General features: G+C 40.8%; 1 protein-coding gene across 1 annotated transcript in view; it reads right to left on the bottom strand.

Moving 5' to 3' along the window:
* Positions 1–84: 84 nt before the first annotated feature.
* Positions 85–17,238, bottom strand: part of eva1a (eva-1 homolog A (C. elegans)) — a 28,344-nt gene continuing 11,190 nt past the window's right edge. The window contains exons 2-4 of the mRNA XM_052153209.1: positions 14,184–14,237; positions 12,448–12,578; positions 85–1,979 (exon numbers count right to left, since the gene is read on the bottom strand). Of these exons, the coding sequence (XP_052009169.1) occupies positions 1,609–1,979; positions 12,448–12,538 (462 nt within the window). The 5' untranslated portion in view covers positions 12,539–12,578; positions 14,184–14,237 and the 3' untranslated portion in view covers positions 85–1,608. The remainder of the gene's footprint in view (positions 1,980–12,447; positions 12,579–14,183; positions 14,238–17,238) is intronic.

The raw sequence follows: 17,238 nt of genomic DNA, 5'->3' as shown, positions 1-17,238 counted from the left end.
GCAAAACTGGCTGGCAGCAGCAGAAACATTCAGAATATACTTACAGGAGTATTGTCAAAAAGAGAACTTTTAAAAGATTCAGTTTTATTTTATCGGAATGTGTATCAACTAGATCCACAGACAAACATTTGGCACATTACTCCTCATACACATTCTATAAATTCTATATAAACAAGAAGGAAACTGTCAAGGTTGGGTTGGAGAGAGAAAGAGGGTGAGGACTCAAGAGTAGATGGGCTTAGTTAATATTAAAAATAAACAAAAACCACCCCGTAGGGGAAAACAAATGACATTCCACAGACACAGAACTTGGTGGCAGGGCTGGAGAAGGAACACCTGTAACAAGGAAACATCCACAACGAACTGGCACAAGACAAAACACACAATGGGGTTAAATAGACAAGAAAACAAGGGTGGTAATAAGGAAAGCTTGAGAAGCAAATTAACTAATAACAAGGTAACAAGGGGATGGGGTCAGGAGGAGAGACAGTACAGGACAGCACATGTCAAACAACTTAACAAGAACCATGTGCTCAAACCAAACACAATAGATTAGACAGAAAGAGCGCATGGCAATGAAGCCATCATTAGCCATGTGCTCAGACAAAAAGACAAGACATGGAGCATGAGTGTCCGTATCCCGAGAAACAAGACCGAACCAAACCGAAGAGTCAGGATCCAGACATCACAATAAACCAGACTGACAAAGGTGACAGGATCCTGACAGGCAACAAGTTGCAAGTTTCTCACAAATTCAATATACATGTTTTAACTACTGCATTGAATCAGTGTGGAATCAGAGTGCTTCATGTATTGAATGTCATGGGAACAGAATGTCTGATGAAGAATTTGGATTTTTTGCTGCCTATTCTGAACCATTGTCAGATTGCCTGTGCGGAGCTAAAACATTTATGGATTTTACCTACAGGAAATTAGCACCATATACAAATTCAGACTGTGAAACATTTATTATAAAAACAGAGGTGATTGTCTTCCATGCACAATTAAAACTAGAAGAATTGTTCTAAAATAAAGGCACAGACCTTTGCTATATCAGTTAACAACTACTACAACAACAACAACAACAACAACAACAAAACATCCTTCACAGAGGGATAGGTCGTGTAAACCCTGAGCTCCAAGACAAAGCTTTTGTATAATAAAACATTTTGTAACACAAATATATTTTGCTTAAATAACAGTAAAAAGTAAAAAATTAGGTGTCTGAATTGTCAAATGCACACTAATATTGTGACCATAGCATTATTATATATATATATAATGTGACCATAGCAATTATTTCAGATGAAATTTAACTCTAATTAAAAATACAGTATTTCAAGTCAAGCATAATAAAAGCTCCAGGATGTTATTTTATCCTCTACTGTTTTATATTGTATGATGAATTCTTCATAAAACCAGGTTTTTATTTAAAACAGCAACTACTCCTTCACTTTCGTGCCACCACTAGAAGAAGAACAGTCCCCAGAAGTCTAATAAGTGTTGGCTTTGTTCATTTATCAGTCCCTTACTATATCCCCACAAAAAGTGTAGCTAATAGCCATGATATTGTCCACATGAGGCTATTTCTGCAATGCTTCAAAAACTTCAATAGTAGCGGTTCAGGCTTCGGGTGCCCGGCATGTCGGGCTGTCCGTTCATCCAGATCTCACGAATGATTCGCTCCCGTTCCTCTAGTCGCTGCAGGCGCTCCATCTCTTCGGCGGTGGTAAACATGTTCCCGAGCGTCCGCTCAAAGCGCCGGTGGCGCCGTGCCGACAGGTCAGAGGAATTGTCCCAGTCTGAATCGCTGCCGCTGGTGTCGCTACTGCTCTCGGCAGGTTTCCCAATTTTCTTGGGCGATCGTTGCCTTTTGCAGTCGGTTTGACAGGAGATCTGTACCACTAGCGCTATGAGAGTGAGAACTAGTCCCAAACACACTCCACACACAAAATACAATGCCACCCGTTCCGGGTGATCTGCAGAAAAGAGCAAAACATTAGCAATGTAGTTAATGAAGCAACAACTTGCTGGTACTACTAGGTAGGTAGGTCTACTATTGGCCTTATTGCACCATATTTGTTTGGGAATGAAAACGAGGCTGTGAGGGATATACTTAAAACAACGTTCCGGGTTCAATGCAAGTTAATGTCACAGTGTGTCACCATTATGTTTCCAAGGACTCTACTTTTGATATAGTTTTTGTCTTCTGCCCTCTGTTTTCCATAAACTACATTTCTCACGGTGCACTGCCCTCATCACAACCATCTGTTCCCCATCATCCTCACCTGTTCTCCATTCCCTCATTTATTCATGCTTGTATAAATACCCTCTAGTTTTGTTCCCTCTTTGTTGGTTTTTGTTTGTTGCTACATGAGTTCAGTTCTTGTTTGTTGTTTCCTGAGGTAAAGTTTATTTGTTTTACAATCATCACTTTCATTAAAAGCCTTCACATAGATCCAGTGTTTCCTGTCTCATCTCAGCAACTACTCATTATAGTTAAGCTCAATTGACAGCGTTTGTGGCATAATGCTGATAACCAGAAAAAAATATTTTGACATGTTCCTCCTTTTCTTTAAAAAAGCCAAACTCGAGGTTATACTGAGGTACTTACAATGGGGGCCAATTTTTGAACATTAAAATATTCACTGTTTCAGAAGAATAGCAAGAAGACAAAAAGAATACAGTTGAAGCCAGAAGTTTACATACACTTAGGTTGAAAACATTAAAATAAAAATGTAACCACCCCACAGATTTAATATTAGCAAAGTATTGTTTTGACAAGTCATTTAGGACATCTACTTTGTGCATGACATGAGTAATTTTTCAAACAATTGTTTACAGACAGATTGTTTCACTTCTAATTGACAATATTACAATTCCAGTGTATCAGACGTTTACATACACAAAGTTAACTGTGCCTTAAAGCAGCTTGGAAAATTCCAGAAAATTATGTCAAACCTTTACACAATTAGCTTCTGATAGGATGTGTACTTAATTGGAGATGTACCTGTGGATTGATTATAAGGCATGCCTTTAGACTCTGTGCCAATTTGGTTGACATCATGGGAGAAACAAAAGAAATCAGCCAAGACCTCAGAAAAAAAAAATATTTGGGGACCTCCACAAGTCTGGTTCATCCTTGAGAGCAATTTCCAAATGTCTGAAGGTACCACATTCATCTGTACAACCAATAGTACACAAGTATAAACACCATGGGATCACACAGCTATCATACAGCTTAGGAATGAGATTCATTCTGTCTCCTAGAGATGAATGTAGTTTGGTGTGAAAAGTTAAAATCAATCCCAGAACAACAGCAAAGGGCCTTGTGTAGATGCTAGAGGAAAAAAGTAGACAAGTATCTATATCCACAGTAAAACGAGTCCTATATCGAAATAACCTGTAAGACTGCACAGCATGGAAGAATCCACTGCCCCAAAACCGCCATAAAAAAGCCTGACTACAGTTTGCAAGTGCGCATGGGGACAAAGATCTTACTTTTTGGAGAAACGTTTTCTGGTCTAATGAAACAAAAATTGCTTGTTGAACTGTTGTTTGTTGAACTGTGGCCATAATGACCATCGTTATTTTTATGTTACGAGGAAAAGGGTGAGGCTTGCAAGCTGAAGGACACCATCCCAACTGTGAAGCATGGGGGTGGCAGCATCATGCTGTGGGGGTGCTTTGCTGCAGGAGGGACTGGTGCACTTCACAAAATAGATGCCATCTTGATGTTGGGGCTTCGTTCAGGAGCAGGTTTGGTTATTAACAATAACTAATAATGATCAAAGATCATTATTAATTATTAAATTCATACACTAAAATTGATTAGAATCAATATTAGCTTATTAATCCTTCAAATCAACAATCATCAAAGATAACTATCAATTATCAAAATCAATAGAATAGTAATAAGAATTATTATTGCCGGGGTACCACCCTGGAATCAGGGACTAATAACCAGACAGTATATCAGTCTCAATATAGGATTGTGAGGAAATTCAACATCCTGAGAACATCGAGATTCAAAAGGGTAACGTCTCGGGTTACTTAACTGTAACCCCTGTTCCCTGATAAAAGCAGAACGTGATGCTGCGCTGATTTAGCGCTTTGGGAATGTCTTTAGGAGTGACCACCTGTGAATATGTGTGCAACACATCAATGAAATTGACTAGAATTTATAGCCTCTGCTGGTGACAACGCTATAAATAGATGCATCACAGGTGCCTCATCAGGTATTTTGTCTGAAGAGCAGTCATGGGGCATCCTCAGTGTAGCATTGAAGTGCAGCAATGAAGTGCAGCATTTCGTTCCACTTTTATCAGGGAACAGTTAAGTAACCCGAGACATTCCCTATCAAAAAGCTACACTTTGATGCTGCTCTGATTTAGCGCTTTGGGAACGAGAATACCCACGCCGCCGCACTGTGGATGTCCGGACCCCTTACGGTTGTGTAGTTGTGCTCACAAGAGTGTGAGAGTTCTCAGACATGAGCTTGTGATGTAGACTCAAGGACATAAGAGCCCTGAGTGGCATGAACATCCAAACTATAGAATCTTATGAATGTATGCGGAGAGGACCAGCCCGCCACATTACAAACAAGTTGCAGAGGGACACCTCTGGCCAAAGCGTTAGAGGAGGCAACCCCTTTGGTAGAGTGAGCCCTGATACCTACTGGCGAAGCTTGACCATGCACCTCATAGGCCAGGGCAATAGCATCCCTCACCCAATGTGACATAGTTTGTCTGGTGGCGGCTGCCCCTTTGTTACGGCCTCCATGACAAACGAATAGTTGCCCTGACTTAAGCCACTGGCTAGTACGGTGGACATAAGTCTGAAGGGCATGGACTGGACACAGTCCGTGAAATTGTTCCTGCTCCGGCGTTGTAAATGGCAGGGAGCAGAAGGATTTGAGAGTGACTGATGTACATCGAGAAAGGAACCTTAGGCAGGTAGTCAATATGGGGGTGCAATATTGCTTTAAACATTCCTGGGGCAAAATCTAAGCAGGTTTGCAAGACAGACAGAGCCTGTAGATCCCATATTCTTTTTAGAGAAGTAATTGCCATAAGAAAAACCATCTTGAGAGTCAGAAGTTTATCCGACGCTGACTCTAGAGGTTCAAAGGGGGTCTCAACCAGACCCTCAAGGACTATTGCTAAGTCCCATGAAGGGATCCTGGTCCTAGCAGGAGGTCTTAAATGCATGGCTCCATGAACGAAGCGAGCGAGCAGGGGATGTTTCCTCAACAGCATCCCGTCAATCAAGGCGTGGCAAGTCGATAGAGCGGCCACATAATCCTTGAGAGTGGCGGGGCATGTGCCTGCTGATAATTTTTCCTGCAGAAAGTTAACTGGATCTGCATTTAGTGCACTGCACCATCTTTCAAAGACACCCCATTTATTGGCATAACTTCTTTTAGCAGAGGGAGCCCTAGCACTTAGAATGGTCTCGATATCTTCAGGTGAAAGCCCAGTGTCCCTCAGTTGGTACCCTTCAGGGGCCAAACATGAAGGTTCCACAGCTCGGGCCGGGGATGATATATTGTCCCCTGTACCTGAGACAAAAGGTCCCTCCTGTTCGGAATCACCCAAGGCGAGCCATCGAGGAGAGACATTATCTCCAAGAACCATATCCTGTTCGGCCAACGTGGCACTATCAGTAAGAGGCAGGATCCTTGCTGGCGAACTCTGGCCAAGACTCCTGGGAGCAGAGAAACTGGAGGAAACGCATACAGGCGCATTCTGGGCCATGTATGTGCCATCGTGTCCAGACCCAGGGGGGCTGGGTGACTCAGAGAGAAGTAGAGGGGACATTGCGCTGTCTGTTGGGAGGTGAAGAGATCCACTTCTTCTCTGTAAAATCTCCATCAGATTTGTTCCACTACCTCGGGGTGGAGTTTCCACTCCCCCGTCGGTATTTTCTGTCTGGACAGTAAATCTGCTCCCTATTCAGGCATCCAAGTATTTAAGATGCTCTGATTAACAGGAGCTTACCCTGGGCCCAAAGGAGAATCTCCCATGCCAGTCTGTTCAGCTGGTGTGAACGTAGACCTCATTGATGATTTATGTAAGAGGCTACCGCTGTGTTGTCCACCTGCACCAAGACTTGGCAGCCTCTGGAGGAAGTATTTCAGGGCCAGAAATACAGCCGTCAACACGAGAGAGTTGATATAACAATCGAGCTTATGACCCTCCCATTCCCCTTGAGCTAGAGACCGCTCCCCAGCCCGTCAGGGAGGCATCTGTCATTAGTAACCTGCGATGGCAAGATGCACTTAGACCAAAGTGAGGAACCAGGGTCTGAACCACATAGAAAGGGTATGTAGCAAGCGGAGCGTAACCCTTGTCAGCCTTAGGGGACTGGCCCTTGGATGAAATCTCCTGGCTTTGAGCCACAACTGAAATGGTCTCATGTGCAAAAGGCCCAAGGGGATCACAGAGGATGCAGTTGCCATGAGACCTAGGAATCGTTGATACTGACGAACAGTGCAACCTTGGCCTAGCCTGACTTTGTTCAGGGTGTTCTGAATGATAGGTAGTTTTCTGAGTGGGAGAGAGGACGCTTTTCTTGGCAATTGAGCCTCAACCCCAGATGAGCTAGGATGATATTCCTGTGCTGTAATGCCAGTTTTTGTGACTGTGCTAGTATCAGCCAGTCGTCTATGTAATTCAGAATGTGGATTCCCCGGAGTCACAAAGGAGCCAGTGCTGTATCCAAGCATTCCGTGAATGTGCGGGGTGATAAGGCTAAACCGAATGGAAGAACCCGATATCGGAAAGCTTCGCCCCCGAAAGCAAACCTGAGGAACTTCCTGTGTTGTGGCAGACTTTCTATATGAAAGTGCGTGTCCATGAGATGGAGCGTGACCAACCAATCGCGATGTTGGATTTGAGACACGACTGACTTGTCTAAAATCGGACGCAACCCTCCATCCTTCTTTGGGACCAGGAAGCATCACTGTAGTAACCTGACTCTCTCTCTGGAAGGGGAACATGTTCTATGGCCCCTTTGACCAAGAGATTTGCAGTTCTTCCCACAGTAGACATGCTTGTTCCAGTTTCACAGTAGTGGGAACCACGGCATTGAAACATGGAGGACGGCAAATGAGTTGAATTCTGTAGCCTTTTTTCTACTGTTCTTAGGGCCCTCATAGAAACACCTGGCAGTAGTTTCCACGAGATGGGTTTTGCCCTTTTTCTTTTTTATTCTGACACTTCCTTTTGAGGGGATGTTGAGTGTCCCGTGTCCTGGGCTATGCAGGGAAGCAACTGAACATCCAACATTTCGCTGGAAACTGCTAGCTCCCGAAACGCCAGAGGTGGCTGGAATGGAGCGGTTTCGTGGGGTATCGGGAGGGTATAGGTGGATGCTTTACACGACCCGTCCCAAGGGGGGGCAACCCCCACGGCTGGGCGCAAGACCATCAAGGCTTTCTCTTCTTAGAGATGACGGTCCTGAGGTCTTGCTTTGGGGGCTGCTCAGGGTGACAAGCCGGTCCCCAGTCTCTGCAATGGGGAACGCGATTCGCCAAGCTCTGTTTTTGAGCCTCCCTTCTAGAAGGACCGGGGTGGGGCTGGGTGGCCAGCTGCCCCTCCCCCTGAGTGCAGCGAGGGAGGAATTGCCTGAAGGCTTCCTCATGGCTTTTCGCCTCTTGGAATCTGGTGATAACCGTGTTCATGGCGTCACCAAACAGGCCAGAAGGCGAAACCGGGGCATCGAGGAGGAACACTCTGTCCCTGTCTGTGGTGCCCGAAAGGTTTAGCCATAAGCCTCTTTGTCGACCGTACTGCCAGCACTCAAGTCCTTCAGCAGGTCAGCCTGGTATGCCTGCAACACTGCCGTAGTGTGCAGGGCAGCACCAGCCTGACCTGCTGCCTGATAAGCTTTTCCCACAAGCGTGGAGGTGGTCCTGCACGGCTTTGTGGGGAGAGTCGGGCTCTTAAGAGATGATGCAGAGCCAGGCGAGAGATAACCCACAAGTGTCTCTTCTACCGGCAGCATCGTGGAACACCCCCGTGCCTCAGCACCCGCAATAGTCGAATATGTCGACATCGAAGGCAAGAAGACATGGGAAGTATAAGGATTCCTCTATGAATGAGAAAGCTCATTATGGAGGTCATTGAAGAAAGGAAGGGACTGATTTTTTGGCCACCAGACAGAAATCTGTCTTCTAGTTTGGAGCGTTTGGGGGTCTCTTGTTCACATGGCCAGTCTAACTGTAGTCTGGCCACAGCCCGAGTAACCACCTCGAGTAATTCCTCAGCCGCTTTATTATTGTGTGTTGAATGTTCAGAGGTTGGTAGCTCAAAGTCCGCAGACTCAAGAGATTCAGCGTCCTCCTCATGAACCGAAGAGGCGCTGAGGCGCACTTCAGGCTCACGAGAAGGATCAGCTGGATCTGGGGAGAGAGCGAGCGATTGGGACGGACCCGTCTCTCGCTCCTCAGCCAGATCCATGCGAGAGCCCCACGATGAAAGAGTGGGCGCTGGCTCTTGGAAGTAAGCGAGACGAGTGCGAAGCATTTTGACTGTAAACGTATCACAATCCTCGCACCTGCCCCGCCCCAACGCAAGAGCAGCATGCTCTTCCCCCAACCACACAAAACAAAACTGGTGTGTGTCCTTTTCAGCCATAGAGTGTAAACACGGGAACACACACTGCTTGCTTTGCTTCACACTCATTCTTGGAAAGGAGAAAAGGTTTTCTGCTCACTGCCTAACAAATTCTAACTCCAAACAGAGGAAAAGAAAGTTCTAACAGCTTGAGAATCACAACACACACACACAGAGTGGAAGACAAAAGACCTGACATTGCACCTGTGACGCATCTATTTATAGCCCTGCTACAGGTGCATCCTATGATGTCACCAGCAGAGGCTATAAATTCTAGTAAATTTAATTGATGTGTTGCACACATATTCACAGCTGGTCACTCCTAAAGACGTTCCCAAAGCACTAAATCAGCGCAGCTTCAAAGTGCAGCTACTTGATAGGGAACAATGAAGGCTTGAATCAGAGCACTGACATCCCCTGCCAGCCCCTGGCACAGGTGCATGCAGAACAATACCAAAACGCTCCTCTTTAAAGTATAACAAAGTTTATTGATGTAGTAATATCAATTAATTATCAATACAATGCAGTCGACAAACTTCAGACTTCCAACTACAAACTAAACAGTAACATGATTAGATATGGTAACAGATAAGCCTATAATATATGAGAGGATGGTAGAGGTGGGTGTGTGTGTGTGTGTGTGTGTGTGTGTGTGTGTGTGTGTGTGTGTGTGTGTGTGTGTGTGTGTGTGTGTGTGTGTGTGTGTGGTTAGTACGAGAGAGAGAGAACAGTGTGATGTTTCATCCAATAGGAGTTCAGATTTTGATTCTTCAGAATTTCACACCTAGGTGTAAAATGAGCAAGGCTTGAAGGTATCTGTTGTCTCTTTCAACTCCCTTGTTTGATTTTGGTGCAGTTTTTGTGTTATTAGGCTTTGAGTGTTCCTACAGGCCTCAGTCAGGCTTTATGACTGTGTGTAGGCCTGCCTTTGTCTCCTATCTGAACACATGAGGCCCAACAATGAGGAAGAAAAATTATGTTGATATATTGAAGCAACATTTGAAGACATCAGCCAGGAAGTTAAAGCTTGGTCACAAATGGGTTTTCCAAATGGACAATGACCCCAGGCATACCTACAATGGCTTAAGGAGAACAAATTCAAGGTAATGGAGTGGCCATCACAAAGGCCTTACCACAATCCGATAGAAAATGTGTGGGCAGAACTGAAAATGCATGTGTGAGTAAGGAGGACTTCAAACATGTCAGGAATTATGAAAACCTGAGCTTAAATGTATGTGGTGTATGTTAACATACAGATTAAGGTGTATGTAAACTTCTGGTTTCAACTTTATGTGTGTAAACATACTGTGTGATAAAATCATATACTAACCTTTTCTGTATTAAGTTATAGCCATTTTAACAACTTCATTACCATGATGATGTAATGTCAACAAACCGTAAAACGACTATAAAAATGGCAATATAAACAACTTTACAGCACAAATAATACACAAGTTTGCAAAAGTGCTTTTATAAAATGAAAAGCTTCACATTTCTGCGATTAAACCCTCCAAAATTGAACATATTCACTTTTATTGTAAGTGCCTCACTGTAATCTTGATCTTTTTTTTTTCTTCTTTTTTTTTTAAGAAAAGGAGGTGTTAATCAACATTACTCCAAAAATGCTGTCAATTGAGCTTTACTTGTATTGAACTCGGAACATTCCTTTAAGGTCGAAACACACTCAAAGCTTCCTTGTTAAACTAAATGTGTGCAGAGGCAAAGGAAAACTTAAAAAAGGTAGTGTAATATCTTAATAACCCTGACAGAACACTGATTCTTGAGAAAAGGGGCAAACCATGTCCTACAGAAGTCTTATGTTAAAAATCACAAATGAATTATAATAAAAATACTGAAAAATGTTCAATCTAAAGGAAATGTGTATATTCAGGGCATTCATTACTTATATTTTTAAATCATTTAATTATAATTTTTTTAATGCAATGTTAAACAGCCAAATAAAGTGTTAAATAATGCAACAAATTCATAAATATAAATATCAAATTAAAGGTATGGATCTGTAAGATATCAAACAATTCATCAAGCAAAATTTAAATTATATTTACCATAAAAAAATAAAATAAAAAAAACTGTCTATCAAAGTTGTGTCCTCACTTTGCGTCAACTCATTCAGATTTTTGTATAATTCGGAATAAATCAAACAATGTCATGGTCAGCTATAACCACTGATATATATATATATATATATATATATATATATATATATATATATATATATATATATATATATATAACTGGATTGCCAATGCAACGTTAAACTTCCAGTAGGAGGTGAGGCCACCGAAGTGTATGAGCAGCCATCGTGGTATGCCCAAACTCTCATAGACCCCTGTTTCACTATCTCCGATCTGCGGATACGACAGTTGCATTTCGACCTCTAGTGACAATCATTAAAGAGGAAGAAGATATACGCAGATCGCGATGTCAGACTCACAATTTCTCTCCATTTCAAACAGATCAAACAATCACCAAAGGAAGCAGCAAAACTGTCCACAAGTTGTAATGTAAGTAGGAAATTTGTAATATCTGCTTGTTTAGGGTGACAACACAACCTTACCCCCAAAAGAGACTTTCAAAATGTCCGACGGGGATTTCTAAATAGCCTTAAATGCCTGGGATTTGCTTGTTTTCATACTGAAGTTCTCTCTGTAGTCATGCATGGGTTTATGTCATATTTGTGTTCATTTGCTGTTTTTAAACCTAGTGTATCAGTTTAATTTGAACCAACATTGCTTTGCGTGTCTCCCACACTCTCTGCGTGCATGCTGCACGTGTGATAGAGCACGTGCTCTTATTCAAGTGACCACGAGAATGAGGCACTTTTTAAGATGAAAACATAAAACAAGTAACAAACACTTTGATGTTCACAATAAATATGTCTGAAAATGTCTGTTTGTCTCTTCCCTCAGTTTCAGTGAACTTGTTTACATTCAGCTGATCTGGTCGATGATAAAGTTTGTTAGAGGTGATTACTGTTTGATATGGATGTACATAACTCACTCGGACTTTCAAGAAACAGGAAAAATTCCTGACTTTAAATAAATTATTACATGTGTAGGACGTTTGCATTGTAGAGATGTTCATGTAGAATTCAGTTGTAATATGATAATATTGAATGACTAATGTTTACTGAATTGCGCACTGATTATTTCCAATTAAGTCAGTAGGGATATTGGACTATGACGTCATGAGAAATCCAGTTCTATATTATATATCAGTGGCTATAACCCTTGAGTGCCCCTTTCCCACTTCTTGCGCATGGTGGATACAACAGTGGGACGTGGTCTGATCAGTTTAAAATTTTGTTATAAGAAAAAAACAAAAACAATGTTGAAGTCTCTGCGGTCACAGCTTCAACATATCATTTCCTTCATCCAATTGTGATAATTGCCAAAATAATTTTTGGCATTTGAGTGTAGGTTATAGAGGCAGCTTTAACTGAGAAAAGAAAAATCCAGTATATAACACATGTTTAAGATGGGAAAAATAATTAAAAAAAATTAGTCAAAACAGAAAATAAATTTCTAGACTCCAGTTGTACGGAACCGGAACTAGGTTGTACGGAAGAAGTGGGGCATTTTGGTAGATATAGGGTAGTAATGAGATGGTAGGGTCATAAGATAATACGGGGTAGTAGGCTAGTGTGGTAGTAGGATAGTAGTGGAGGAGTAGGATAGCAGTCAGGTAGTAGCAGAGTGAGTGAGGTGAGGTAGGTGGATAGTAGTGGAGTGAGCAGTAAAGAAAGATAGAGTAGTATTGAGGTGGTAGGATAGTTAGAAAAGTTGTAGGATATCAAACTTGTTTTTACCTGCTATGAAGGAGTAAGCAGCCAGTGCATTGCTTACTAAAGCCATCTCCTCAGTACTGGCTTGCCTTTCATTGAAGAAAGGAGTAACCATTTCATCCACTGACGCTCTATGGATAACTTATTGTGTATTACTAAAAGAAAGTGAAAGAGAGAGAGAGAGACTACAAGTTAGGACTGGTCTGAACCGACTTTCATTATTCATAAGCAGAAGCACTGAACCATAACTTATAATGATGCTGTTTTACAGAGTGTAATTATATTGGGATTTCTCCCTGCATTTAGACTACCAAAACCTGATGTACAGAATCATAGACAAACTCAAACTGTCTGGAATTTTCCAAACAGCAGAATAAAACATTACTTACAACCTCAGACATTGTAACAATCTAAAGTTTAATTTCTCATCAAGCTGTCACACAAGTTCAAACAAAACAAAAGAGACATTCTGATCTACTGTTTACATCAAGTTGATTGATGATTGCAGTTTAAAGACAATCATAATAGAAATTATATGCTTTCATAAAGAATCATATATAGATTTACCATCCTACTGACATTCTCTCTCTCCCCTTAGTAAAACCACTACTAGACATAGGGAAATTTTACCCATAAATTATTGCCAAATTGCCTGGATAGATTGGCTTGTTTTATCTTTCATCACAAGAAGAGGAAATGCATATACCGTACCAAAGGATCAAAACAAACTGTAAACAAAATCAGTGTGGCCATTGGACCGAAAGTTTGGGTTACTAAGAGTTATTTTCAGGGAAGTTTGAGCTAAAGGTGGAGACAGCACCCAGAGCCAGCATGTCACGTGGGTGTAAAGGAATGCAGAGTCTTGGATCCGGTATGACTTAGAGGAAGACAAGCTACTTTTTTTAAGCATAAATGAGATATTAGACAGAATTGCTGTTACCTGGTCCTCTTAAGCTCATTCTACAGTTGGGTCTATTCTTCTGTGAAATCTAAAGAAGGCTCTTCATTCACCTTTATTACCTAATATATATGAATCTAATTGTTATATGAATTTAATGGTAATTGAAAAACATTTGGTTCAATGGTTCATTTTACCTATAGGGAGACCGGGGCTAGTTGTCACACTTTTTACTCTGGTAATTCATCCTCAGGGTAGGTTTATTTTGTCCGTTTCTGCATAGTCAAATTCTTGGCTACAAAAAAAGCTTTTGAACATTTTCACTATTCTTGCCTTGGAATAAAGATACAGTTCACTGAAGACATGTTGACCTTTCGGGACAACATGCCCCAATAGTGGGACATATATGGTCTGTTCCAAAACTTAGTGAGCTGCCTTGCTCTCTCCTGCCTACATAGGCAGCTATCTTGTGTGATTATGTCCACTTGTTTATCCAAAAGCTACAATAAAAATATTATGATTGTGAAAACTTACTTTGGATGGTAGAATTCACACTTTATACAAAGAATAAAAAAATTATAATATATATATATTATATATATATAATATTTAATATTTATTGTATATATTTTTATATTATATTTTATATAATATATAATATTTAAGAGGGTTTTAAACTGTGTCTGAAACCAAGATACAACATCTCTGAGAGAGAAAACACACATTTGCATAATTGTAGTTGTAATTCTAAATCTTATCCTTACTGAGATTTAGCCTTTGTGACAACTTCCCTGTGTGACAACCCAGTCTCCCCTACTACACAGGACAGCACTATAAGTTTAAAGCTTTATCAGTGACCTACCTGGGTTGAGTGTGGGGACATAGTGGTCCATCTATGAAAACTCCTGCGGTCACACTGAAGATGAAAAAGGAGACCCAAAGAAATGGAGAGAAAATAAGAAAAAAGCATTAACATTCATCCTTTTGGTTTTTCAGGGTTGATGGACAAAGAAAAACGACAAAAAATGAAGGGCTACTGTATGAGTCACATTGATCTATGTAACAGAACTTCAACTGCCCCCTCAGCACTACGATAAGACCTTCAGTGGAAATAAATATCCTTTCCTTAACAGAGTTCATGTATTTTTGTGTGTATCATACATCACACAGTCTCACTATGCGTCCTTTTCCGGTACACACTCCTCCATACAACCCTCCCTAACTAGACATAAGTACCAAAAACAATAACATGTGTTGAAGTTGTGTGGATACTTGGGACAGATCACTTATCCGACTACTTTAAAGCCACAATGAGTAAGAGAGCTTTAAAAAAACAAAGTTACTGCTTTCAGAATGATGGCATTTTTCTGAACAAAACTTGGTCACAATTGCTCATGAGGATGTGATGCAAGAGCAATATGTGATAGTAACAGGAAAATAAAATATGAAATCCACCACCAACCATTATATTTGTATCTTACCATTTGAAAGGAAACCTTGTTTATGCAAGAACAGCAACATGTGGCAACCAGCTAATAACTGAGCATAATTTTCAAACTTTTTAATTTTTCACTTTGCTAACTGCACTTCAGGCTATTTTCCAATGATTGGAACAGTATAGGACAAAATGCTTGAAGAAATTTTTGTTGTTGTTGTTGTCCTTTTCCTGCTTTCAGACACTGGGCTTTTCCCAGGACAAGCAATCTTTACCCACAGAAAACTCATGTGTTGTATCCGGTCAGAATATTTGAATAGTTCTTAATAGCTTGACTATTTTTAATATCAATACAATGTTAAGAGAGGCCTATAACTACATCTTAAAACCTGAAAAGGATGATTAGATCAATCAGCTATGATCAAACTTAATGACAGAAACTCAATTCAATGATAAAGGCTTTATACTTCACATAGGACAAAACCTTATGAGTAAGACCAAACACTGAGAGATAAAGACTGAAAAGCTATTCAAATCCATATAGGCCACATCCTCACAAAAACGTTTTTGTTTGAAAACGCATTAATTTCACTACTTTTACTTCTGCCTCTCATCCACACTAATTGCTTTTTCCTCCTCCGAAAACAGAATTTCGTAAACGCTCTTAATAATTTGGAAAACTATACTGTCGGAACCTTAATGAGATGTGACATGTGTGGACATGCAGGTTTGGCACTAAATGAAGTTGAGTGAATTGTGACAGAATTATAATTTTTGGGTGAACTAAACCTTTAACAGAAATTGTTAGGTTTGAGGGTAGGAAATGAAAAACTGATGAGGTTTTTTTTAAGGTTAACGCTCTAATTTGAATCGAAGAGAATCTACCTTCCTACCTACCCTAAACCTTAAACCTAAACCTAACCGATAGTGTCAAAAAAAGCAAATGGGAGATGCACAATGCAATTGCTGAAGCAACCATGTCATTTTGTGGTAATTGTGAGACTTTTGGCTTACGTGTCGACTCATGCGCTCCTGAACTCGTACCCTGCTCATCTGCATTGTGACAGTCTATCAGTTCAGCTAACGCACAACTTGATCCAAATCAACTAAGCTTGTAAATGTAGTTGGCTATTTACTGCAAATGTATGAATTGCCTGACATGTCATGCGCAATATTTAACGTGTTTTGTTGTCATAAGACATCATTGTGGAAGGAACAGGGTGAAAAGTAAGCTTATGAACTGATAATCTGATATTTTACTTGTGATTTGTGTGAAAATAAATAAAAGTTATTGTTGTTGCAGCACCTCTAATGATAATTTTACAGAGAAACTGCTATGATACCTTTTTGCCAAAAATGGCGAACCTCAAAGAAGCGCTGTTGTTTTTTTTTCCGGTTCGTTGCAATGCGGGAAGCCACACATGAAATTCTCTCTTTTAGGTTATGCTGTTTTCAATGATGTCCTTGCATATTGCCACTCGAAACGGAAAACATAATAGGCTGAGAAAACAGGCTGAGAAAATCGTGTATTTGAAGTGAAGAAATTCTGAGAAGATTATCTAAGAGGATGGCACAAACGAATGCTGATAAAGAGCCCATGACCTAGCTCCTCATTCGATGTCGCTTAAGAGACATCAGCCAATACTGTATAGGACTTCAGACCTTGTAACAACCTGGGTGTTCCCAATGTGTCAGCTCTGAAGCAGCATCTATTTCCTCACTGACCAAAATGTTATAGTAATGTGTTTATATTAGACCAGGTTACAAAAACATTAATTGCACTACTATTTTACATGCATACAATTATAAGGAACTAGTTTTTCTAAAGGCAGACTCATCTGTTCACCTTTGTCCATTACAAATGCTTTGACAGCATTTTCACCTTAACAGTGCAGTCCTCCAAATTGAACTAACATTCTGCAACACAATCAATAGAGAAAAGCTGCAACTTAGTTTGGCGAGGCTTTATTGAAGCCAGAAGCCTGTAGTATTTCAGGGACCTGACCAACGGAGCCTGGATTTAATCAGACACCAAGCCAAAATATGCCCAAACCTGAGCTTCAAAGCTGGCACAAGCCAATACTCTTTCATTTGACTTCACAAATAGAAGCTGGGCAAACAATTAACTCTAAAATTATTTCTTTCCTTGTTTATAACAGCTTTATCGTCCACCCATTTTCAATTACATAGGATCACAAATCCCAGACTTAATAAATGTGTAGACTCTAATGATTATAACAGGAATTTGAGCACCTGCTTTTCAACTATAACCTGCTATTTAAGTTGAGACAATAATGGCTGCACAACTGTTGTCATTAGTTTCCACAGCCATCGTTAAAATGATTCAATGTCAACTAGACCCCCCACAAGCATGCCCACCAGCCAGCTGCAGCAGAGCATTGTTAACCAAGCAGATCACTTTTAGCTGTCCAGGCATTTTCCTTTGCCATGGATGTGAATTCCTGATGAACAAACAGACAGG

This window comes from Xyrauchen texanus, chromosome 22 (assembly GCF_025860055.1).
Source record: "Xyrauchen texanus isolate HMW12.3.18 chromosome 22, RBS_HiC_50CHRs, whole genome shotgun sequence".
NCBI classification, from domain to species: domain Eukaryota; kingdom Metazoa; phylum Chordata; class Actinopteri; order Cypriniformes; family Catostomidae; genus Xyrauchen; species Xyrauchen texanus.
Note: the sequence above shows the minus strand (reverse complement) of the source record. Positions and strands in the feature narration are given on the sequence as shown.